General features: G+C 33.2%; 1 protein-coding gene across 3 annotated transcripts; it reads right to left on the bottom strand.

Moving 5' to 3' along the window:
- Positions 1-372: 372 nt before the first annotated feature.
- On the bottom strand, positions 373-25,205 carry Cysu (peroxidase homolog). Of its 3 annotated transcripts, none has more exons than XM_083037859.1 (17): positions 24,990-25,205; positions 19,385-19,576; positions 14,996-15,075; positions 14,691-14,784; positions 14,356-14,547; positions 13,412-13,608; positions 11,919-12,171; positions 10,557-10,702; positions 8,606-8,847; positions 8,197-8,329; positions 7,902-8,029; positions 7,733-7,842; positions 7,215-7,307; positions 6,882-7,051; positions 6,644-6,752; positions 6,133-6,226; positions 373-2,960 (listed from the first exon to the last, which is right to left on the bottom strand). In XM_083037859.1, exons 1-17 carry the CDS (start codon positions 24,998-25,000, stop codon positions 408-410), a joined length of 4,797 nt encoding a protein of 1,598 aa, XP_082893985.1. In that variant the 5' UTR covers positions 25,001-25,205; the 3' UTR covers positions 373-407. The 3 variants fall into 3 exon arrangements, with proteins under 3 accessions (XP_082893985.1, XP_082893982.1, XP_082893983.1); XM_083037856.1 differs by lacking the exon at positions 373-2,960 and adding an exon at positions 4,297-4,673; XM_083037857.1 differs by lacking the exon at positions 373-2,960 and adding an exon at positions 5,240-6,065.
- Positions 25,206-27,126: the final 1,921 nt, after the last annotated feature.

The following is a 27,126-nucleotide window of genomic DNA, read 5'->3' as shown; positions in this document are numbered from 1 at the left end:
TATTTTATCTAATTCTGAAAAACTTAAACATGTACACAGAATTTTCTCTTAGAATTTACCCAGAAAATCATGGTAATCATGGGACAATATGGTATGGAAAAAATTTTATGAGAATTTTTCTGATTAATATTTATCAATAAAAAATAATATCTATCACAATAAAATATAAAATATGTTTGATTAATTTTACTATATAGTTTAATAAAATTAATTAAACATTTTATATTTTATTGTGATATTATTTTTTATTGTGATAAATATTAATCAGATAAATTTTCATAAAATTCTTTTCATATCGCATATTGTCCCACGATTACCATAATTTTCAGGGTAAATTCTAAGAGAAAATTTTCTCTGTGTAATAACAAGCATATAGGTTTAACATGATTTAACATAATTTGTGTTTTTTAAGTTTCTGTTTCTTCACTAGCCTCATTTTTTTTACGAGGCGATTCATATTCTAAGCTCCAGAAATTTTTATATTTGATCGGTATCGTTTCACCTTCTTTAATCGTTCTGTCGAGATTCTCATCTAATCTAGAGAAACGATCCTTCTTATCCAAAATTCTTGATAATGTTTTATATATTTCTTCTCTTTTCCTCGATTCTTCTTTTTGTCTCTCTTCTTCGGCTGTTGAGTTATCTCGCAGTTGATCCAAAATATCCTTTGTAAAATAACGAGACAAAAATTCGTCCTCCGTATCGACCGATTCGGATGATTCTTTGTCGTTGTTCTGTCTGAAAATATGCTTAAGAAAATCTTTGTCGTCATAATGATAATGATCTTCGCTGATTACGTCACTGTCTTCCGTTTTCTCTTCCGTCGAAGAGTGGATATTCTTTTTTGCCTCATCTCTATCGTCAAAAGTGATTCCATCGTCGTAATTTCCGTTCTTTCTAAAATAATTGTACGATTCTTCTTTCGGATCCGTGGCATATATTTCGAACTCTTCAGATTCTTCGCTGCGATCTGCGGGATTTTCTTTAGCGTTGTATTTCGTGTTTTCCTTGTTATGAGTAGTTTGTATACTTTCAAATATACGATCGTTTTTAATAAAATCATCCAAATTAAACGGTTTTCTATATTCATTTATATCAAAATCAATAAAATCTACAGTAGACTTTTTACGTTCGTTGGCTAACACAGATTCTACAGAATCTTCTTTAGAACGTTGAACGTTGTCGCTTATTTCGGTATTATTCCGTAATTCGGTATCTTTAACATCATACTTATCAGTACATTCGATAGAATCTTTATTTTCTGTGCAATGTGAATGCGAGGTATTTGCATTCAATGAAATCTCCGGCTCGTTATTTTCGGTTTGAATATTCTGTAATACTTTAATTTCAGCGCTTGGAGACTTCGACGAGAATTCAACAGGATTGTAATTTCTTGTAAAATCAATATAATCACTGTCATCATATACCTTATAATTTGCTGCAGTTGAGTTTTGATTGTCTTTATCTAAACTCTCTTCTTGTTGATCGGTATAATCTGGCACCTCTACGTAAGGTATATTTAAAGGATCATAAATCGGAGTTGTGTTGATTGAATAATCCTTCGTATATTTTGTTTGATCTTCCGATTCCGAAGTATTATCAATCGTATGCTCGATTGGCGAAGATGGCGAAACGGTAGAATTTTCTTGTTCTTGAGAAGAATACGGCAATCTTGGCTCAATGATGATTTTTTGTGATCTATTACGCTTTTCATATTTCGTTGAATTATCGGAAGACAAATAATCGATATTAGTTTCGACATCATCAGGGAATTTATTCAAGTCAGCTACTTCGGAAGCATTTGCAGTACTTACATTCGGCGACGAGATCAGATCATTATTTAATTTTATCATGTTCACTATCGGAGTTATAGGTTGCCATTGAGTTTTATTCGTAAAGCCCCTAAAGTCTGATATATAAGGATCAAATATTTCTCGCGAATTTGTCGTCTCCGCGGTTTCAAGTGCCACTTTATCGTTTATCGCTTGCACTTGCTTGTCTTCTGTATAATTGACTTTTCCTCCTTGCACGCATAATTGAGTCAAAATATTACTTTTCGCGATATTAGCGTTTCGTTTAGAACGTGTTTTTGTGTTTTCATATGCTGATTGAGTTGCATTAATTATATCCCAGATACGTTTATAAAAGTCTTGTTCCGATTTAATCTTAGGAGTTGTTACTCGTAAATTATGTTTCTGTGATTGTGAAGTTGTAATTTGGTCTTTGTCGGTGCACGTTGAATTATTTTCAGAATTATTTTTCAATAAACTGTAGTCGTCGATGATATCGGAATGAGGACGAGTACCGTTAATGTATTCCCAAATACGTTTATAAAATACAGTACTCGGTATCGCAATGTTGTTCGCTACTTTAAGATCAATTGCACGTTTTCTCGTTGACAAAGACTCCTTTTGTTGATCCCGATAATGAGATTTTGGATGACGAGCCCGTTTGTTCGAAGTGAAAGTTTTTTTCTCTCGATCATGCCCTGAATCTGTAGTTATCATTGAGTTATATCTCGATTTGTGAGACGAACGCTTTAAACGTTTCTTTCCAATCATTCTCTGTATATTGTTTGTTGCTTCTGATATTTGCGCGCTTCTTTGCCGCTTTTGCCGAATGGCCTCAACAATCGTTGTAATTTTGACAATCTCCATATCAGGCGAGAGATTTATATTTCTATTTTGATCATTTACAGGAGAGAACTTTGATAACATAACTTGTTTATTTAAAGATTTTTCTTGCAACTGTAACATTTTTTTAGGCATTTCTAAGTTCTGTGTAATTTTTTTCCATTTAGCATGACGTGGATAAATCCACCAAAGCTTGCTCGGTTTCTTTTTTAAATTGTTTGTTGTATGTTTTCCCGTGGACGAATCTTTCGATTTATGATTAAATTTATTAATATATATTCGCTGCAATACAGGTTTAATTTCTGATGCGGTTTTCTTTATGGCATCCTGAAAATAATCGAATCATATTAGCAGATTTAAAATATAATAATAAATTCTTAGAATTAAAAATAATAATAAGATTATTATTATTTACGCGCTTTAATTATATGTTATATATTTTATGCAATATATATTTAAATAATAAATAATAAGATATATACAATATAATCATATATGTATAATCATTGTTTGTCTAAATCATTTTTAGACGAGATAACTATAATACTAAAAATGCGTTTAAATACGTTTAATTTAAACTTATTAATAAACGTTAATTTTTGTCGTTATTTGTTTTATAACGATATATTTTTAAAATATTTATTTTATATATATTTTTATTATATAATTCTGTTGAAAAATATAATAAAAAATATAATAAAATATAATATAATAAAAATTACATTATAATAAGCCATTGTGCCATTATTATACAATGCTACTGATTTCAATAGATCGCTAAGCATGTGATGGCTTTAAAACGTGTAACGAGCTCCCAATTTCTACCAACTTACGTGCAATTTCTGCTTCGCATGTCGAAGGTAATACAGAAAAATAGATACAGGTTTATAAATGGCACTCTTATTGAAGTGACTTTATTTCTTAATTGTAATTATGTACAAAATACAAAATGATAATTACGTTATTACAGTGGCGCAGAAAAATACACGATTCAATTATAAATTTGTTTAAATTCGTATGGAGCAAGAAATATCAACATCGTGCGAATTTCCGAGTCACTGTGTGTATTTACAGTCTTGCTCATTACAATAATATTTGAAACAATAATTAAGCATTGTATAAAATAATGTACATTTTTATTGATAAATATTTCTATTTGTTCGCGGGCTTATCAATGACAAATAAAAATTAAATTTTATATCACTTTAATATATTGAAGCAAATACTACGTATAATGCAATCGTAATTTATGATATTTATGATGCATTAACGCATCTGAAAAAAGCTGTCGTTTAAGAGAGAGAGAGAGAGAGAGAGAGAGAGAGAGAGAGAGAAAGAAAAACAAAGAGTTTTATATACAATACATATATAAATTACGTTAAAAAATTATCACTATTGAATATAAGTCATTATACTGTACTAAATGTAAATTATAAAGCAATAAGATAATAAGATAGAAAATAATAATAGAAAAATAACAATTTATTATTTGATAACTAATTCAAGCTCAGTCATTGTTATTAAAGCACGATAAATATAAATATTGCGCGAAATTTTATTTTAATTATTATATAGTTAACATTATGAGTATATATAAATATTTTATTATACTTTATTTTATTATAAGGAAGATAAAAAAGATTTCTACTAGAAATATCGGAACTCTTTTATAATATCGAGTCCTTCTAATGCATTGAGAAAGATATTTCGTAAATACGTACGTTACACGATATACATATATATGTATATCTTGCTATACATACACACATGTATAGATCAACCGCATTTCCATTCATGTAATGCACTTTAAATAGCATCTCAGAGCGTCGTATGAAGTATGAAGACGGTGGATATTTTATGATCAGGCATTTATCTTCTTGCGGTGCTCTGCGATTACTTTTTCGTGAAGCCCAGATACGAAGCAATGCCGTTAATATTCTCAGAGAAGATTCGATAAGCTTGTTGTCTGTCGTAGTGCTCCCGTATCGCCGGTTTCACCGGACCTCCCGACGCGTCAAGCAATTGCTCCTCCACCCATTGCTATAGTACAATAGGTAATTGTAGGTAGATAATGTGGTGCATGTGTGGCAGTTGGCAGGGAAATAGGGAGTGGAATTAAAATGACACTATACTATCACATACTTTTTGGGAACAAACGCGATTATCTGATTCTAAAAATATCAAGCGCATACGATGTACTTTACCTGATCCCGGTATTGGATTTGGGGGGCCGAGTGTATAGGTATAGGGATGTGTGCAAGACGATGTAAAAGAACAAAGGGATAACCGTGACAAACAATGAAAATAAATTCGATATAAGAAATCATTTTAATAGCACTAAAAAATGTGAAAAAAATATTTTTAAAAATCAAGCGTTTTTGCATTTCTTTATATCAAATTCCAGCATTTGTTCATTTCTAACAAATAATGTATGTATATAATGTCGAGTTTCTTCTTAATTGACAAAACCGTATGAAAAACACACATGCAAAATATATAAATCAAAACGATAATAAAAAGTTTCATTGTTTAAAATATTATATTTAAAAAGATGGCACTATTGTGCAGCATATTCCGGATAAGAAGAGTTTAAATTTCAACTTATACAAAAATACATTATTCACAATTCGTAATTTGTAATCGAGTATACATATACATAACATAATTACATGATCGTGCTTTGTATTAAACTAAAAAAAAACAGAAGTTTCAGTTTTTTCAGAAAATTTATATTAAGCAATATATTTATTAATTTATTTTTTAAAAGATACGGAAAATACGAAGTAGATTATTTTTTTAAATATGTATTGATCGAAAAATCAAAATGTACTTATTCCACAGTAGTATTGAAAGGACTAGATATTAAGCATTGCTAAATATTACAGCAATTCACGACATTAAGAGGATAATGTGATAGGCGGTTACGTGCAAACAATAATTCGACTGACAATGAATTGTAATTTACTATATACAAAATGTGTAATGTGTGTGCAGTTACACAGTATTATGTTTAATTGGACGTGAAATACTATTAAAAAAAAGAAAATTATGGCAAGTTGAAAAAAAATAGTTTAATATATCAAATCGATCTTGCTATCGTAATGACATAATTGCATTGACATTTATGAGCCATTATCAAATGTGTCACAAGTCGTGGTTTGTGAATCGAAATTACGAACCGTTTAAAACGGAGGATCGAATATGATCGACACTGGCCAATTCTATGCTTCTTTTTCACCTTTATGCTCTACTATAATTTAATCGATTCTCTTGATTTAAACGTGGGATTCTTAATATATTTAATTGTTTGCTCTACTTCAACACGTGCATGCCTACGGGGTGGTCTCGGGTTAGAGTGCCTAAGGGTTGAGCTTCTTGACTCGTGACTCGGTTGATCGTGGTGGTGTTCGCCTAAGGGCACTCTGTTTATTTCTAGAGTGATGGAACAGACCCTTTTTTATTTCCCCAACTGCCCGTACTCGTCTGCTAGATTACTCACGTATTGTGCGGCGTGACTCGTCGCCGGGAAATCGGCCCATTTCGACAAGTCTATGCTGGGTAGAATACCGCTTCGACACGGAACTCGAGGATTTCTATTGCGACAAAATTGTAAAAATTAGGTTTTTAATTATTTGTAAGCGAGCAACTCTTATAAGCGAGCAAATTAGAGTAGAAAATAATTATTTTTATTAAATAAAATACACTAATTTTAATTCGTGAATCTATTAAATAAAATATAATTAAATAATAACAACAATAATAATATAATAAATAATAATGTATAGATATTTTTTTATAAATTTCATTTTTTTATGAATGAAGTAAAATTGTACTGTATGTTTGGTTGAACTTGATTGCAAAATAATTTTTCCTTCGCTTCCATATTTTTCACAATTATAAATTAGAATATTCATCATTATTCGTTATTTTTATACGAATAATTATGCTATTTTATGATGCTCGGTAAATTATTTATCGTTATATTATTCATATTAATCATATCCACTTACATTTCATGATCGGGTAAGACCATCGGATAGATTTGTATCGTATCGATAAGATCGGTATTGTCGCAGATTAGTCTGGCGAGCTTTGTCTTTCGAATCTCGTTGAGTTGTTCTAGAAAAGTGAAAGCACAAACACGATTTTAGAAGGTACAATATCACTTCGTATTTCGATCGATTATCGATCGAGTCCTTGGATCGCGCGACTGGCGACTCCCACGAATTCGAAAGGGTTCTTTCTCACCGGGAGTGAAGGACGATGGCTGGTTCGGCAGCTCGTACCAAAATCTGTCGCCACGACGCGAATGACTGAACTGCGTGGCAATCAGGCAGGCGAAGGTTGGCCCGAGCATGCTACCCGGAAGTGGTCTTTCGGATACGCCGCCCGACCATAAATCGACATCTGCAGGATGTCTGAAAAGGAGCGTGGCTGAGATGAAGCCGTTATATCTGAATACGCTATATTTAGAACCGCCGCGCGATCGGTCCACTAACTGAGTAATGAGATGCAAAACTTGATCGATCGACCTTTCCGAAGGTTTTCGCCGCTGGCGCTTACCAGATATATTATACTCACTCGAAGATAGTGCTATATCGTCTGACAGTTTCGTTCGGCATGGAACCGAACAATTCCTCGAAAGTATTCGCTTCGGGAAGGCCGCAGTATTTTCTGAAATTTATAAAATCACGAAATAGTATATATGTTATTTTCAAATGCAAATAAATAATCTCTTATATTCGTTCAAAATTAATTCTAACGCATTTATTAGCGCTAACTGTGGCTTATTAAATTTCTTTTCTTTCTAAATTATATTTAAAAACTTTATTTAATAATATATTTAGATTTACTCTACTTTTGCCAATTATCAAGAAGTAATTAATTTTATAACTTTTTTATGGCTTACTCTTCGTTAATTTTATTAGCATTCAATTTTATTCCTCATCAGTTGCATTTATCTACTATAACACTTATTATATACTCACTATAGATATAAAGGATTATAATTGCGCGAAACATGGAGAGATATGCAATTATAATTAGTTAAACAAGGTAATCGGTATAAGTAAAGATTAATCTGTGATAGCTCTGCTCACCTGAATTCCATGTAACTTGGAATACCAAACTCACGACCACGTTGCATGTTAAAAGATACCAAATCCATTCCGAATTTTGCCCCTACTTTTTTGAACAGATGATTTGTCACCTGTAAAAAATATAATTTAGCATAATACTATATTTTATTGATGCTAATCATTGTCTTACTTCTTGCGTTATGGAATCATCCATAGCCTGAGCAACTTGATTCATTAAACCCATGAAATATTCGTCAAACACACCGGCACGATACAGATCATAAGGTCGTCTTATCAAGTCTGACAATCTCTTCGAAGCTATAAAAACAAATATTTGTAATTAGGTTTGAGGGAATATCGTAAATAATTAGAAAATTTCTGCAAAATTTATCTTATTAATTTTATTGATGATATATTTATAGAAAAAAAGCACACAAGTTCTGATACACTTTGTATGCAATGTAATCTTGTGCAATGTCGCTTACCAATAAATTTGTGAGCTTTACTCCATCGTTCTACAGCCGTGGGCAATAGCGAGTGACCAAATCTAAAAGCAGCAGAGGCGAAAGCATCTATTACGCCTGGATTTATATTCGGGTCGTATCCGTCCCAGTAATTCTACGAAAAATCAATATTTCAACGTCAACGTGGTTATTATTAATTATTAATGGCTGTCTGACGAACGGAAAAAAATAAGCATAGGAGACATATGTCGTTAAATGTTCCATGTCGTTAAATCTCAATCGGTTATTAGAAATTTTTATTTGTATAATAACTATATAAATTTCCATTTAGTCTCTAAGTAAAATTATTTTTACTTATATGCGACAATAAATTATAAATAATTCACGTTTTATGTTTTCTGTTTATTTCAGAATCATCAGTGCCACTCACCTCCTTCTCGAGAAGAAGTCCAAATTTCTCCATGACATCTTTGCCGAGTAATATCGGGAGGAACTCGTTATAAGTGACGTGTTGAATTTCCGCGATGACGATGCGTCTGACTTCCTGGAAGAGAATTTCATCGTCCCAATGCGGATTCACGATGGCCAACGCTTTGGCAAGCCGGTTATGTTCCCGTGCCAGTAAAGTGTGCATACAGGTAAGTACCAGCTGTTCATTCACACGAATCTCACCTGAAAGTAAGGACAGAAATGACTGATATAATATTAATCTTATCTGGAATTTTAAAAAAGTGATTAATTCTCACACACGATCGACGATAACGAACTCGCGATACTTTCATAAAGAATCAGATAATTCTTTCGTTCCGTTGCATAATGCATTTTGCACTGTGACGACAATCTATTCTATACTATCTATAAGGAACACATGAATTATGATGTCAGATATGCTCCGATAACATATCAATTTATTAATCTATTAATTATTATACCGATGAACTTTAATTCGTTCAGATCTAATTGTAGAGATATTTATTAAGGAGATAAGTTTCCAAGCATATTAATTTTTTATTATGCTGCATAAATGAATTTTGCAGACAGTCCACAAATATCGTAAACTATATAATATTTTTTTAATATTCTACTTTATGGAAGTCGATGTCCTTGCATCGCAACCACTCTCTCTTTCTCACCCACATCGTATCGTTCGACGTACTGATAATCATGCGATGTAGGTACGATGCCTACTGGTGATAGTTAAAATGAGCATTAAGTCAATTACTCGCTATCCGAAAAAAAAACAAAAACCGAAATAATAACAGCCAATTTTATGCAGCAATTGATTTTTCCGTAACACGCGATTAATGTAAGTACAGGGTATGAGTGAGATGCCGCGCCGAATGCTCACACGAATGCATACTCGAAGAAGATTTATGGCTCAGACTGCTTCTGTCTATATTCCGGCTTCAGGTATATATGATTTATAGGGCTGCATAGGAGCGCATGATAAGTGCATATAATTATTGCCGCGATCGAATTGTTTTGTCTAACCAAATTCTCGATCGGATTCCTCGTACACATGTCGCGGTGAGGTTTCCCGGATAATCAACGGATTGACGTAGGAAAATAATTTCTGGGCGAGTAAATGAGAGGGAAAGAGAAAGACGTGGGTGCCGGGCAAAATTATGGGGTGATCTGACGTCGATCACGGTCATCTCGAGAAAGCATAGGCAGTAAGCGGCGCCGCGTGAGAAGGCAGTAACGAGCGTGACTTATTGCTCCATTGTCTTGTATCATCAGACGCGCAAAAATCCACAGAAATTAGAATAGTTATATTAGCACGGTTACATTCACTCTGACTGCATGTATCGCTCATTGTAAATTCAAATGAATACAATTGACCTAATAGTTCGCGCCCGCGCGTTTGTATGCCATATTTTAAAGTTACGCTTATTATTTCGCGAAAGTATCGGTCTAGTGTCTAATTTAAAGCAATAACGAAGCGATTGATTTGTCACGACCATCATCTATAATATATCAAGTACATGCAACAACTATTATATGATACGGGAAAAAATGCTAGGAAATATTACAGGATATTACACACAAGAGATATCTCATACCGATTGAATATTTTTTTCATCATAGATCTTGAAAAATAATTATAGATTTTGAAGCTAATTTTTTCTAAGAACAAGCAAGACAATTTTTAATAATAAAAACATCCCAATAATTGATAATAAGTTTCAAGTTGTACAGTTTTCTTAAAATATTATATTAATTATTATTCACTTCAATATTAAATATTTTTTGACAAAACTAAAATTTCGATTTTTTAAATCTTATTTTTACATAGATGGATGGGACAATATTCTCTTTCTGGATTAGGGATATTTTTACTAGATTTTGCATATTTTTTAAGCGTATAAAATATACGTTACCGGCTTCGAAGCAGTACATCGATTTGTTTGGTCGAGTGCATCCTTCATCCGGTATGTCCAACTTTAGCGGCAATAGATCTTTAAGACCATACTCTGAAAAAACTGGATTCATTCGTAGTAATCCACCATAACCCATTCGAAGTTTTCTAAAAAATAAAATAAAAACATATCGCACAATTATTTCTTTTTCTCTCTTAGGATATGCTATATATTAATCTAATAATAATAATGATATTAATCTTTAGAATCGATAACATAAACTTTTTTTAGAAACTTTTACGAAAATAAATTGCGAGCGTATTCTTAAATTTACTTTGCATTTGGATATAATATAATACCTATATACATATATGTATATGTATCTGAATGAAAGGAAAGATACATATTAGAAGCAGGAAATATACATAACAGACCGTGTGTGTGTGTTGTGTGTGTATATGTGTGTATATATGTGTGTATGTGTGTGCATGTGATGTCATGAAGGACCGTAAAGATAGCAAAGATTGAGCAACTACAAGATTTGTAGATTGCATCCCATTACATGCTAGAAAGTGCGAAGAACCGACGAACGTGCGAAGGCACGTGTCTATGTTGTAAAAAAATCGAAACAACGCAACGCTGATTTATTGTCGTCGATGACGTAACAGATTGTACATGTCTATATCGTTTAAAGTTTTAAAGGTAAAATAAAGTTCGTTTCTCGCGCCAAATGTATACACACAAAAAATTCACAATTCACTTACTCTAGAGAATAATTGGCGATTATTCTCTATACTATAGTTTTTCTGATACATTTTCTCATGCCGTTATTTTTATATCACATTATAAAATACTATTATAATATTCATTAAATTTCTTTTTTGCTATAACTTTTGTTTGCTATAATTATTTAACGGATTTATATACTAGTCGTCCCACATTTACTTTTTCTTTTAAGATACACTTAAGTATAATTTACGAATTTGAAATTGACGAATGAAAATATTTGACGAATTATTTATTTGACAGATTAAATTTTCAGCAAGGTAAAAATCAAATCTTAATTAATGGAATCTTAAATTCAAAATCTGCTATTAAAAGGAAGGACGACGAATCTAAAATATTATACATATAGAAAATTCGTGATTATTGATTAAACATTTTTGTTTTTAAAATTAATGTGTCCACAATTTTTCTACATAAACATAATATAAATCGTTACATATACATATACACGTGTTATATAAAAATTCGCGCAATTATAATTTTCATCTTAACTGTAAATATAGGATCGATAATTCGCGCGTCTCCCGTTGCATAAATACTCGGAAATAATTTCTTTTTTATTAGTATTCGAATTAAAAGCAAATCAATGCAATTTACCTAGCGAAAGCTTCCGTGATGCCGTAAACGGTATTACCATCCAGCACACCTGTAAGAAGATTGAAAGGCACTCGGGAACCGAGACGGCAGCCCGGTCGTACGGCAGGAAAAGCGCGAACGAAGTCCATGCATTGCACGTTGAACAATCTGTAGAAATAGTCATCCTCCGGTATTAGGATCTCGTTGCAGTAAGGATTCTTCAGGTGTGGCGGCCGGCCGCAGCATTCTTCCGGATCGTTTCGGTTCAAGGGGTCTGCAAACGCGATGATCGATACATAATGATTACAAAGAGCGATAGCGCGTTCCTATTACGCACACTTCATATACATATTCCGCATGCGGCGAACCGGCGGAATATCAGTTTTCGATCGAATGGAACATTACAAATGTCGACTATTTCTCTGTCGTAATCTCGATTGTGTTAAACGAAGGAAAAATCGACGTCGATTAATTATCTTTTTCTGCAGGAAACGCACACATGCGTGCGTGGGATCGCCCGAAGGGGCGATATAACACACAGAATTGCATTCCAAATTATTCTCTTTTCTCGAGAAGGATTTAATAATTGACGTAAATTGTGGCACTTATTTCTCAGCACGACAAATCAGCGTTTTATCAATTCTGGTTGACGTATTCGCGTATATCGCGTAATGTGATCTCAAATCGACGAGTTTTGCTGCTCGGAAACGTCATGGATAGACATGTGATTGGTTTATCCGACATATGATTGTTCGCTTTCTCTCGTAGTTACCCTCCTTTCGATATACGGTAAAAGGGTCTACGAGAGCGAATGACCTAAGAGATGCACGCGCGAGAGCATATATATCAAATATCTCGATACAGTTGCAATAAGAGCAGTCAGTTTGTTCATTCGAGGCTAGCTTTCTAATTTCTATTCTAGTTGCATGATTGAATCGGCAGGCTTCAATCATTATAGCACATAGGCTGACGAAAATGTCGTTTCAACTTTTCATTGTTACTTTCTCTAAGATTTGTTATATATCACGATTGAACGAGATTATATATATTGTAACGAATTTCATAAATAATTTTTCACTGAGAAAAACGTTTGTCGTATTAATAATGATTGAATGTTTTTATACTTTATTATTCATCTATTTAAAGAAGAATTATATAGATAAATTATTAATTATTGTATTATTTAATTAATTTATAGATATATAGTTTATTTTTTTCTTTTGTTGCATTAACTTTAGAATTGCTTCTAAAAATATGCGATAATCTAAAAAACTTGATTTTTTTATTTTCATCATATTTTGCAAATTGTGTAAAATATAAAATTCCGAGTTTTTATTTTATTTATTTGATTATATAATATATATAGCATCTCATTAATAATCAAATCATTTCGGGAGGGAAGACTTATTTCTAACGAAGATGTAATAATCACGGTACAAATGTTAAAATCAACAACTGTTGTGGCAAAAGAACCTGTTGCAAATGTTGTATAAAAAATTTAATGAATAAAATACCTAGAGGCGTGCCGGTTAAAGTGTAATCGTGGTCCATGAACTGTCCCCATGCGATAACCATAACCGTGCCGGCATGATCGTGATAACCCTCGTCCGGATGCATGGTGCGCGACACGATTCGGGATAATGGTAGATCATGACCCGTCACGGATATCCTTGGCGCTGATAGGCCATCTGCGAATCGCGGAGCCATCAATCTGCAAGAATAAGAAATAAAGGAGGCGTTGCGTTTATCGTGTGTGAGAAGCTGGCGTCTAATTATCAGGATGAACAAATTTATAGTTCTACATGAGTTCTAAAAAGAGTTCTGCCTTTTAAAAGTAAAAAAAAAAAAAAATTAATTAAGTTAAAATAAACAGAACCGAATCTACTATACCTATATCTACAGATATTAAGATAAGATTACTCTAATATATGTATGTATTTTATTTGTTATCACAGGTTCTCGCAGTTAAACACTCGCGCAGCTTATCAGCAATAATACCCGTACCGAACGAATCGTTGTTTCGTATTTTCGATTGTTTTCTCATTGTGCAATGTACGCGAAATACGCGTGTGATTCACGCGTCGCGTCGCGTCGGGAGTGCCGTGTAAAGTATCGGACGATCGTAATCATTCGTGTTTTCGCGAGTGCTACGAAGGACCAAGAGAGGAGGAGGAGGCCTGGGGAGGCATCGGGCGACAATGGGTCAACTGTGAGGTATGCAAAATAAAAACATTTTTTTAAACCGCATTGTCTATGAGATATTCGATCGTTTCAAAACACCCTGTATATATACCCTGTATACACACACACAACACACATGTATATACATATATAATTTGAATATTTTGTTTTCAGATCAGTGTGCTGTATACTTCGCTATTGCAGGTATCGGTGAGTGTTTATTTTATGAAATTTCTATAGCGGTAATCCCTTGTACTAAAAAAAAGATCATAGTTACCTCGCGAAAGGCGACAAGGTAGCTCCCCATGTGGGATTCTGCAAATTCGTGCAAAGGCCATCGTATCGTCGATATTTGCCCGGCCTGCATTCCACATTGCTGAGAAAGGCGGGACAAACCTCGTGAATGAGCGTCTTCGAGGTATCGATCAGTGGTAGACTTTTGTCTATCTCTTCGTAGGTCAGTCCATATCTGAATGCCGATGATTAGAAAATATCAAAAAAAGATGAGCGAGAGAAAAAGAAAGAAAACGCGATCGGGAAATAGGAAAAAGGGGAGGGGGAAAATTCTGTTGTGAGCATTAGATATAGACTTATCGTCGTAGGGAGACTTACGTTTGCGCGAGATTCGTGCTAATGTCGAGAAGCAGCTCGCCGATCGTTGCCAGATCTTCAGGTCGCCACATCTCCGACTTTGGTCTCGCGACGTCTACGACGATTACGTGTTAAGTGACATAACGAGATAAGGAAATGCATGAGTGATATAAGAGATCAACGTATAGCGATCGATCGTAATGCATTTATTATATTAGACCGATCATACGAGCGACACTCGCGAACATCATATTGATCATTACCGACAAGAAATTATATGTAGACAGCGCGCAATTAACTTTTTAAATGAAACTTAATATACTCACTAATGCGCTTCCTCGCCTCGACGTAAGCATGATTTACGGCGTCGTACGTGATACAGGTTTGAGCTCCTCCCGTGGTGGGGCTGCGAAAGAACAAGGATGAAAGTTAAACCGCATGCTCGATCTTTTTCAATGCGAGTATTATTTGCAGTCCCCTTCTTTTCGTCTTTTCCTCCGCAGCATCGGGTTAATTACCTAACGTTTGTAGCCTACTTTCGTGAGAAGTCGACACTCTCGAAAGCCTTTTGCGTGAGATTTGCCCGAGACGGACGAGCGTCTGTATACGCCTGCAGATATTCGTATTAAGGCAACCCAAAACTATCCTAGAATGTGCTCTTTATGAGCGCGGGTGAATTGACTTTCATATCCTGTTTCCACCGCGAAATGTATTGGCATTGACATGCCTTTCGTTGCCGACGAAGGTTGATTAAAACGATTTTGCGCGTTTCTCTAGCCGCACAGCTTCCGCCTTCGATTCTTCCATCTCTATGCTTATTACAGTCATATTTCATCGTTAATTCCGAATTCTAAAATTCTACATATTTTATTGAGATGTGAATGCAAATTACTTTACTATCTTTTACGATCTTTGAACAAAATTTCCAACTAAAAATTTCAGAAAAATGTTCGAAATTAAACGATTGCAAAATAAATAATTAGTATTAGAAATTTATTAATTTTATCATCTATCGCACACATGCGTGACATCGTATACTGATATACATATAGTTACTTTGAAGTATCGGTACATAATTAAATTCCGTGAACGTTTACCGAACACAGTATTTAGCATAACGGGATCTTAACTTAATCTATTTAAAACACTGATATGTCGACTTATTTATTCTGGGATCGACAGAAATGCTCTAAAAAAATCCGATCCAAGCGGCGTGGATTACTAATTATAAAGTATTTAAGATGTAAAAATGAGAGAGAGAGAGAGAGAGAGAGGCAAAGAGAGAAAGATAGTTTTTGTGTCTAATTGCGGTCGAGTGGTTCGATCGTTATGCTGCAACCGACGATAATAATAACGAAAGCATTCTGTAATGATGCCGTGCATCGACGCACTTACCATAACTGGTCCGAGCAACGACTATAGGCCCATTCTCGCCGCCCGGTGATAAATGCGAATTACGCCAAGCTAAGGGAGGACGATGGGGTGGGGGAGGGATACCTTTTTCTTCCTCTCGGTACACATAAATTATATTTTACAGCTCACGGCATTCGTACTTTAATATGCCACATTTAATAATCACTCGCTGTCGCGAGCAACGCGAGGTATTCACGATTCTCGAAAATAATCCCGCCTTATTCTCTTGCCGCTACGCGATCGTTTCGTGGATCACGTTCTTAAGTCCGTTTCGAGCGCAGGGTTGCGAGGCGGATCATTTCGCGCATCGAATCTGAATTCTCTCCTTTTTGCGCTCTTTAAATGCAATCTTTTTCGAAACAAGACTCGCTTTCACAGTCGACGGACAGCACGCGCAATTTCGATCTCCAGATATCTCGGCGGTGTCGTTTCGCGGTGCAATTGCGTCCCTCGTTATGTCGTGTCCCCGGGCACCTGCTTGACATTCCAAGCGCCTTCGTCCAAGTAGGTGCGTGACATCGCTAATCGGACGGCGTTACAATGTCGTACCGGCTACCTAAACGGTCGACACAGATCACGCGACTTGCGTGCGCGAATGCCTGACTATATTTACTTCTGATTATATTGAGTAACTATTTGGCTAGCTATTAATTTATTCATACGACTATGACTGCGATATATTACATGAATTTTTCTGCATCTGTCTGTTAAATTCTATTTTTGAATATTTATAATATATTTAAGTAAATTTAGAAATTAATTTTAAATTTCTATCTATATTTATTATCAGATAAGCAAAAGCAGTTGCATCGATTTTTATTAAATCTTTGAGGAATAAATTAAAATTGATAATTACTTTCTCTTTCTATGAAGGGAAAGTATTGCTCGTCTTTTTAAAGATTTCGACAAATTGAGTTCAGAATTATAAGTTATTTATATGTATAATTTTGCGTGGAACAAATAGTAATTAACATTTTAACATTTTAAATTATTTTTAATATTTTCATGAATAATAATATTAAAAAAATATATATATTCAATTGAAAACGTGTTTTACAATTATAAAATAAATTGAGTTTATGCAAGCTGTTCTAATGTGAAGGCACACGGAATTAAGAACAGTAATAATATACGTTGACATGTGATTCTAATCGATTCTCTTCTCGTTAGTAAGGCTATTATCGAACTATTTCGGCTACTATACGATCTTTGGCAATTCAGTTTAAAGGGATTTTATCGTGACCTGCTTGTATTTCATTAGTTGCGAGTCTTGAGAAGGCTCAATTAGCGACGGTAAGATTCTTGTGCGTACGAGCTGAATCGTATGAACGAATAGATTAGGATTAGATAATCACCGCCGTTCGTATTCTCGCGTAACTGAACCGGTGCATTTAGATATGTCGAATCTCTGGGCTGTTATTGCAAAAACCACGTTATAACTAATTATATGCGTCGATGCATTTTTTTATTGCAACAAGAACAAGAGATGACACGCGAGTTTTGACGCTTGTCAAAAAAAAAATTTTTTTTTCCTCAATTCTGACTGTCCAGTAAATAATTTGCAACCACAACCGTAACCTTCGTGATCAGCACCTCGCCTCGGTCGAGTTCGGTTCTTATGAAGATTTCATGAGAGCACACGCAAACGATAAACGCGATCTCGTCGGTTACTGGGCGCGAAAAACGGCGGATAATCACAGGTTTCGTGTTGCTTCGCACGAGGCACCTGGAAGCGAAGATTATAACTGTGGCACGATACGGTAAATACGATTCTCTACACGGGCGATGAATGGGACAGAGCGGGCTTTACCGCGACTCGTAATTGTTACTTTTGTTACATGACGCGTTTACGATTCAATACCATAAACGCGATCCTGCCTGGCAATGGCCGCTTTTAAAAGTTTGATAAGAAAAACGTGTTTTACGATTAGTCCTGAATTAATTCCAATCGAATTTTTTCCATAATATTCAATCTAACATCTACTTTGATACTTTAAGCTTTAAGCAGTCAGATCACCTTATTTTAAAATTATTTAATCTATAGTTTTTTTCGAAAGCTACTTTTTTAAATTTTTAAGTGAAAAACTTTTCGTTTAAAAACTGCTTACTTGAGATACAAAATAGGAGTTTAATACAATTCCTGTATAAATGAAACCTATCAAAATCTATCATTCGGAGTTCATAATCGTATATAATAAACGTGAAAATAAAAATATATAATAAACATGAAAAAAATAGATTATAAATATATTAAAAATATATTAAATATATTAATATATTAAAAATAGAAGCAAAATTTTAATGCGCGTGATGTAGTCTTTATCTAGTCATATCTTATATTAGACACGCGCGGAACAATCTTCCTCTCGAAGTTTCGCGTAGGATGTATTGTATATACATATGTATAACTATAAGTAGAAAACCGGTATAAGAACGCATTGGAATCCACCAGTCCTGTGGGAATAGGATGATAGTGAAAGTCCTGGCGGCCAAAGTTCCCGCTTTCTCTAATCCTTTAAATTCTAAAGTTTAGAATGTCGAATGAGGATTTCATTATATAAACTAAATTCTAAAGTTTAGAATGTCGAATGAAGATTTCATTATATAAACTAAATTTCAATGCAATTGGCGAACACGATTTGATAATGATAATTGTGCATTTTATAGTTGTTATAATATATTCTAGAATAGATATCCAACTGATAAGATATCATTTTTATTTGCTTCTATGAAACTTTCGTAATCGCACGGACAAAAAAATATTAACTACCATAGTTAAATTTTAGATCTCTGTATTACATCTGAAATTTAGTTACTATGTTTAAATTTCAAGTATAATATAAGGATATCTAATTTATCTATGGTGGTTAATATTTTTTTTTTCCGTGCCGCAGTGTAATAAAAAGCATTATTGCGTATAAGTGCTTATTAATCAGCAATTATCAATAACTACATATATCATTTTGATAGTTATATATAATAATTATATACATATTGATTGAATGATAGATATAGGTATATGTATATACAGGTATTCTATATGTCTTAATTAAATCGATACTTCTATAGTTATAGACACTAAAGACCAAATAAAGCCAGCTAGTCGGTCGTAAATAATATAAAAATACAATTCACTTATATTAGTGGGACGCGAAAATTCACAGGTAGCGCGATTTTACTTTGCGAAAGTTCACTCCAGTTACTTCGGAGAAATACGTCGTCTTACCTTCGCATTGGCTTTCGCTAAATTAAGATCGCTATCGTCGCGTGGATTCATATTCGATCTTAATGGGGATACTTACAACGATCCGCGAAGTAAATTATAGGTGTAGTCGTAAACGCTGGTTCTACCGTGAGCGTCCAGGATCAAGGCGCACTCTTCTCCGTTTGCATAAGAGTCGAAAGGTTGATATTGCAATCCGTTGCAATATGCTGTTTCCAACAGCAGCAGCAGCGATCCGATTATCGCGGATCGCGTCCACGTTATCGCGAATCTGCAACATTCCCCGTACAAACAATTATCTCTCTCACGTCAAAGAGTATCGTGCAAAAGGCCGCTCGCCTCGATGTTGTCTTAAATCACGACATCCTTTATGCACGGATTGTTTCATATCTTGTTGATCTGAAATCTGCTCGAAAGATGACAGTACTATTACATTGAGACAATGAAATGCTTGTAAATCAACATAGAATTTTTTTTATTTTTCTTCTATTTCGTTTCTAACACATAACATATAAATTGTCGTAATAATACACGAAGCTAAAATTGGCGAACAATCATATTTTATTGTGATTGCAAATGTTAATCGAAGCAGTTGATGATTACATATTAAACCTCGACAGTTTCCGCATATTTCCTTCAAAGTGAATGTACGATATATACAGAATGTATTATAATTTATAATAGACGTGCGATTCCATATATTTCATATTTTAATAAAAATTAGAGAAAAAAGGACAGTGGAGATTATAAATATTGCACTGTTTAGAAAAATTAGAAATATGAAAAAAAAAGAAAAAAATTTATTACTTTTATTATTATATTAACATTATTAATATTAATTATATACATATATACAATTCAGTTTTATGATCATTTTGAATATCGATACTAATACCAATATGAGCAAGCAATCAGCCCCAATATTTCATTGAAATAATGATTTGATTGATATCAGATTAATATATATCCATTTAGATTCTTAAGCAGTAGATTAAGTTGCCTTGCAAGCGCAACAGAATTGCAATCTCAATAAAGAAAATACGAATGTCTAATGTCAGATATGATCGGATGTCCAACACATAGCAGTTATATAAAATATTATATATTGTGAAAATTTTCTTTTATTTTATTCCATTGCATGAAATTAAGCGCAGAATTCCCGTGTATGAATTTTTAGAAACTTAGTAAAAATATTTTTTACATATATTAATACATATTTCAATTAAATAATAGTATAATTAAGCGATATAATAATGAATAAAATAATATAAAAAATTAATCAATTTTTTCGTTACGATTATTTATTGGTGATGTTATAACAGAAGAATTTAACAATTTTAAATACAATAAAAAAATTAATAATAAATGATAAAAAGAAAAAATGAATTTTTTTCGGTGGAATCGGTCTGTACGTAAAGTCACATAAAATGTTTCGGTAGTCCATCATAATGAATTCTCCTTGGACATTCTCTGGCATAATAGCTTGATAATATCTCTTACACGGTACGTGTGTTCTTATTTAAGCATATTGCATTCGGTGCATTCTGAGCAGCAGAGAAACTGGGATACAAACGTCGAAATTCTTCCATAATCGCTATTCTTTTTAACTCGAAAGAGTATCGCGAACCTTCTGTCTATAAGAGTTACTCCTATATTTTGTAATCTCATGTTCTGCAACACATTTACATAATACGTAAGCGTGAAATTGATACAATTGCACGATAATGAACACATTTCGTGTATGTAATATTTACAAATGTTGTGTTGCTAACAATTATCGTGATAAATATTATTCTTAATTTTCGAGTTTCATAAAGAAAACATTTTTTTGTTAATTTTATTATTCAGTGAAAGCACATTTAAATTAGATTTTGAATATTAATTGCCATTAAATATCTATTTGCATATTCATTTAAGATATATTATGAGAATCATATGTATTTCGGAATTTTCTAACAAATCTTTGTTAAAAAACCTCTGTTAAAAAAATATAACAAAATACGATATATATATATATATATATATATATATATATATATAGTATGGAGGCTAATATGAGTTTCCATGAATCAAATTTCACCTTGAACTTTTTAGTTAAGTATAATTTTAAGATTAATAATGTCGTACATCTGTGTTCCATTCACCACCGTTTGTCGTGAAATTACATTAATGTGCGGTTTACATTGAAGGTGTTAGAAATGATTGACGAGTATTCGCGTTCGCTTTGTAGCTTGCCGGTGATGAAAGTATCTTTCGTTCCACATAATAAGAATCGATCAACATTTAAAGCGATCTGGAGTTTTTATTCTTGCTGGTCATCTCGAACATCTCATATGCGACTCACGTGAGCAACGCAACCTGATAAACCAGTCCTCGTATATTCGGTAATCTTAATCGTAACAACTAATTAATCGGTTTTTATGGGAATTACTTGTGATTTTAAAGGTAATATCTTTGATATGCAAATTATCGGCATAATTCCTTCTTTAATATAATTTATACATTTAAATTAGTAAAACTGCTTCCTACAATAATTTATGTGATTAGAAATATGTTTTTTTCTCTATATTTACCAGCAATATTTTGAAATAAATATGTATTAAGATATCCCAATTCTTATTTTAATTGGATATAAAATTAATGTTTAATCTAAAGCTTTAAATTAAGCGTAAAATATTCTGTCTTGAATTGTCTCTCTAAAAAAGTGGAAAAAAAATTTCATATAGGTATGTTTTACATACTCTTGCTACATCCTGATTTTATGAAAAAGAAGTTATATATTTCTTTTTTTATCACACATATAATTCAGTATTAATTAAAAACGATCTATACTCATTTTACGATGCTAAGTAAATATCTTACGAAATCGAAAGGAGAAATAACTTTTTTTGTGGTCATTGAATGGATCATGGTTCATTGATTAAATGGCTATTTATTGTTGATTGGCTTTTTACAAAAACCACAATCTTACCGAATGAATTACGTCAATTCGGATTGATATTCCGCGTATCTAATCGCGTGAAATCTGATCGTGCGAAATAGTGATCAGGAAGCGCATGAAAAGTGAAAATTCGCCAGATCTGCCGTAAAATATCGCAAGAAAGTTTGTGCAATACTTTTCGTTTCTATGTTGATAGATTACAATACAATATACAATATATTAAAAATACAAAAATATGCATATACATTTTTTCTTTATATTTTGAACTATATATCCTAACTGCTTGCACATTATACAAATAATCTTCATTCTATAAATTATAAATAAAGACGAGTGAATAACAATTAAATTTAATAATTTGCATATGTATGTGTGTCTTCTGCTTATGTTATAACATAATTATAGTCATCACACTTGTTGAACTAAATGTATTTCCAAATTATTCAACATCATAAATCAGTATTATTTTTGTTTATTTTTTATGCATACGGCAGCACATACATTATGAATTAATACATACACTATGAATTAAATCGGTTCATTATAATAGTATAAAATACAGGAATATAGAGAATACAAAGAAAAAGAGAGAGAAAAAGATAGAGAGAATAAAACTATGATTATTTTAAAGAGAGTATATATATTGACATATTTTTATCCTTATTTTATTTAAATAAAAGTCTAACTTATTTAAAAGCAATGGAAATTATTATAAAAATGTTTCATTAAAAATTTTCGTAAGTGATGCAATCTAAGAACGAATCTAAAATTTCGGATAAAAATGTATGATATCGTATTGATTATACAAATAAATTACAATGATGCATATTTTGTGCAATTGGCTAGCGACTAACTTTAACAAATTGGAATAATTGTCGAAAGATTGTAATGAGAGCTTTCGCGATACGCTTCGCTAATCGACTGCCATCATTGCGCCGTGCTGCAGCATCTCGATTAGATACAATAATTGCCATTAAGTAGGCGGACAGTGATCGACCGTCCCGAATGTCTGCGAATCGCCGCCACACAGACCGGTATTTTATTTGACAATTAAAAACCAAATGATTTACTAGCTTGGTGAAAGGATTCGAAAGCGGGTAAAAGTATACGCGAGGCTTGCAAAAGAACGTTTTGAATTACGAAACATTCATCTCATCTTCATATCGTGCGGTTCAAAGTTCTATTCCGGTCTCGTGTGTGTCATCTCGTGCGTTTACCTAGGGATAGGGAAGTCGCGTGATGGGCGACTGAGATAAAGTCTGTTAAGTCGATCGAAATAAAGCGCGGATTGCTTTCTCGATCCGCACGTCACGCGGATTCTCCTTTCACTATTCGTAACATTCGCGCCCAATGCGCGTCAATCCGCGCGATGATGACAGACATGAAAAGAGTCACGTGCACATCTCCCGCGAGACGTCGCCCTATTTTACACCCCGACCTAGTTCTCATAATTACTCGCGATCATTTTTTTATTTTTTTTTCGAGAGGCTTTTCTTAAGAAACTTCATAAATTCTTCTTTCTCGCGTTCAAGAAGACGGGAGATTAGAAAATCCGATAGAAAATGATTATAGAGATTTATAGCGTCGCAAACGCGTCTCTTTAATCTTGGAAAGCTACAAGGATGTGTGAGAAATATATATTTATCAATATATGACATTTAATTGCGTTCTTTTAATCGCGCAACACATGTTGGAACAAACTTAATTTCTATTAAAATTGAAAAAGATTAAAATTAATTTCATTAAACATTATATCATTACTAGCTCCATAGCACGATATAGAAAAGAAACTACCTATGCTCAGTTTCGATAGTATAATTTTCGTGACATTGAAACTGTCACGATATATTCTTGATCCACTTATTTTAAGAAATAATAAAGTAGAATGCATATGTCTATTACATATCTGTATGGAATTAAAACATGTTTCATAATTTTTATGTAACATAATAAGCTAATTATGCGTAATAAACTAATATATGTATGCTACACGTTTTATGTATACATATATATATATATATATATGTATATATAAAATACAAAGAATATATAATTTTATATTTATATATAAAATTAAAATATGTATTCAATTTCACACGCGGTCAACTTTATTATCCACAAAGTGGCGCTTTCTCCCCCTATTTTAGCTCAAGCAATATGAGATTCAATATCTACTTGTAATACCTCTGACACAAATCAACTTTTACTAGTGAAGTAAGATAAATGGATATAGATAAATCTTGCTAAAGATTCCAGTTAATTTTAAAGCTATTAATATTAAGATACTGTATGTACATACGAATAGATTGAGATAGGAACGCAATAATATCTATATCTGTAAACTAATAATATATAGTCAATAGCAATGAAGAAATTGATACTTCAAGCATTTCTTTTGTGATGATACACAATATGTATCATTATATAAAAATTGCATCTATGCAAGTAATGCATTATAATTGTATTAAAACATTTAAGTTAAAATTACTACATTTTTAGTATTCTTTCAAGGCAATCATACAAAATATCACAATTGTGTGTGTGTATATATATATATACAAGAATTGATAAATTACGTCTGCAATTTTTTTTATCATTAACTATATAAAGTCGAGAAAAAAATGTAAATGAGAGTCTTAAAATTCTTTCGGTCAATGCTCTATCTTGGCAACAGTCCCTTGATACTTTGGCGCGCGATACGCATAGAATTCCTTAATCCGCGATTCCATTACATCATACTTACCCGTCGTGCATTCTACCACCACGCGCTCCACGTTGCTGAAGTTCCACGACGATTTGGAATCGGCAAAGAGCGGCGACGAAATTGTCGTCTTGAAATTTCGTCGATTTACACGATCTTTGGGATACACTCTTTCAACACACGCGACAAACGGGAAGGAACAATCGGAATATGTGTAATGTTGCGAACGGTATTTTTGTCCAAATGCACGCGTTCGAAAAATTGGCACGCGTTAAAAAAAAAAATAATCACCGCTCCTGACGATTCCTCGATCGTGTTCATACAATGATCGACCACTTCTACTTGCCGCGGATAGTCCAGCTTGCGGCGATCGGTCACCACTAATTTTGTTCCCGGGTGGTTGTTTTAAAGCGGCTCACACTGATCGACTACCTCAACCTACCGTGATACTCGTAATCGTATCCTGCCATGCGTGCCGCACAGTTCCTTATCGAGGTGCAGAGTGTGCACCGTCCTGGTGGTGGAAAGCTCCCCAAAAGCATGGTGCTGACTTGTGGAAAGGAAACGAGAAGGGGAGGGAGTCGGGAGAGGGAGAGTTGAAAGGAGATGAAAGAGAGTGAGGTGGAGGAAAGTTATCTTATCTTACGTTATATGCTCACCAGGTGAGCGAGAACCACGAAGAGTTAGCGGCAGACGCAAAGAAGAAGGAGGAGGCGTAGCTCTCGCGTCCATGTCTTACTTTCCTTTCTCTAAACGAGCCGCACGCTTGTTGCCCTCGATTCGAGACATCGATTGTGTCCCGCCGGTCTCCGAAATACGCGCCGAAAATTCGCCACTCAGCAAATCCGACAATGAATACTCTCTTTCTCTTTGTTACCTTTCGCTTTCAAAAAGAACGATGTCGTGGTAAGATCATTCCAGCACGTAATCTCGCTCAGAGATCTTTTTGCAGAGAATTTGCAGGATATGAAAGACAAGCGTTGTAAATTCGTTCGGTGTCCGAAAAAAAATCATACAATATCAATATCCCGACATTTCGATAATATAAATTTTCTCAGGCTTAAACGATTATAATTTGTCTATCAGCTGTATACAAATCAACTTGTATAATTTTTCGAGTAAAATAATTTGAGCACTGCAGCTCGCATGAATGCGCATTGCAGCATTCTTTATGCTACATTTCCTTTACAAAATTGTAAGCGAGATGCGCAGTACGAAATCGTAAAAGGTTCAATTACATTTTGCATTTGTTACGCAAGTGTTATTCATAATATTTAGTCCTATTACATTACATAAGTTATGAAAGCCGTACTAGATTTCAGTTAGATATAATTGATTGCATAATTGATTTGTATAATACATATATATTTGGCCGATATTGATAGAGTACGCATGAGGAATCGATAATTTACAAGATCTCTCGTTCACATCGCGTTCACATCACACGGTAATTAATTTGTTGCGCTTTATTTTTTTTTATAAATTCCTGATTGCGATGGTCGATAATGTTCGGTTGTCAAGCAGCAGACCATGATAACGTAACAGTGAAAAGTGTATTGCACATTTTGTCTGACCTGAAATCAATTTTATTCTCTGATTAATCACAGAAATTAAAATACCACAAGAAACTGTGACAGTAACTCCGATGACAAGAATTTACATCATTTGCATTACTTAATTTGCATTTTATTGCTAATGTATATCGAAAGTAGAAGATAACGAAATCAATTAATGTTCTAAAATGCATTTAGAAATGCATTGCACACAGAAACTGAATATATATATATATATATATATATATATATATATATATACAACTTTGCTTATAAATAAAAATATTAAAATTTAAATATATCTCTATATATGATTATGAAACTTTTAGATATAAAATATTAAACTTTTCTCAATGGTTATATCGCACTATATGCAATTAACAATTGTTTGTTTTTATGTTGGTTATTTAGATTAATTCTAATTAAATAAAAATATTTTTAACAATACTAAACTCTAATTAATTAAATGATTATATTCACAATAGAACAAACAACAATAATAGGGTTTTTAATTAAAAAATAATTTAATGATTAAATTGGTAATATATATAATCAATATAAAATAATTCATAACAATTATTCCATTATATAACATTCTTTACGTGTTATATTTTCCTTGAAATAAA

This window comes from Prenolepis imparis, unplaced genomic scaffold (assembly GCF_030444845.1).
Source record: "Prenolepis imparis isolate NDT839.2.m4 unplaced genomic scaffold, iyPreImpa1.0 SCAF_5, whole genome shotgun sequence".
Classification (NCBI taxonomy): domain Eukaryota; kingdom Metazoa; phylum Arthropoda; class Insecta; order Hymenoptera; family Formicidae; genus Prenolepis; species Prenolepis imparis.
This window is presented reverse-complemented; position numbering and strand designations above follow the sequence as displayed.

Coding starts and splice junctions, on each gene's coding strand:
- Cysu (XM_083037859.1), bottom strand. Junction 8,848..10,556: donor GATGTACTGCTTCGAAGCCG/GTAACGTATATT, acceptor CCTTACTTTCAG/GTGAGATTCGTGTGAATGAA. Junction 7,843..7,901: donor ATGATTCCATAACGCAAGAA/GTAAGACAATGA, acceptor TATTTTTTACAG/GTGACAAATCATCTGTTCAA.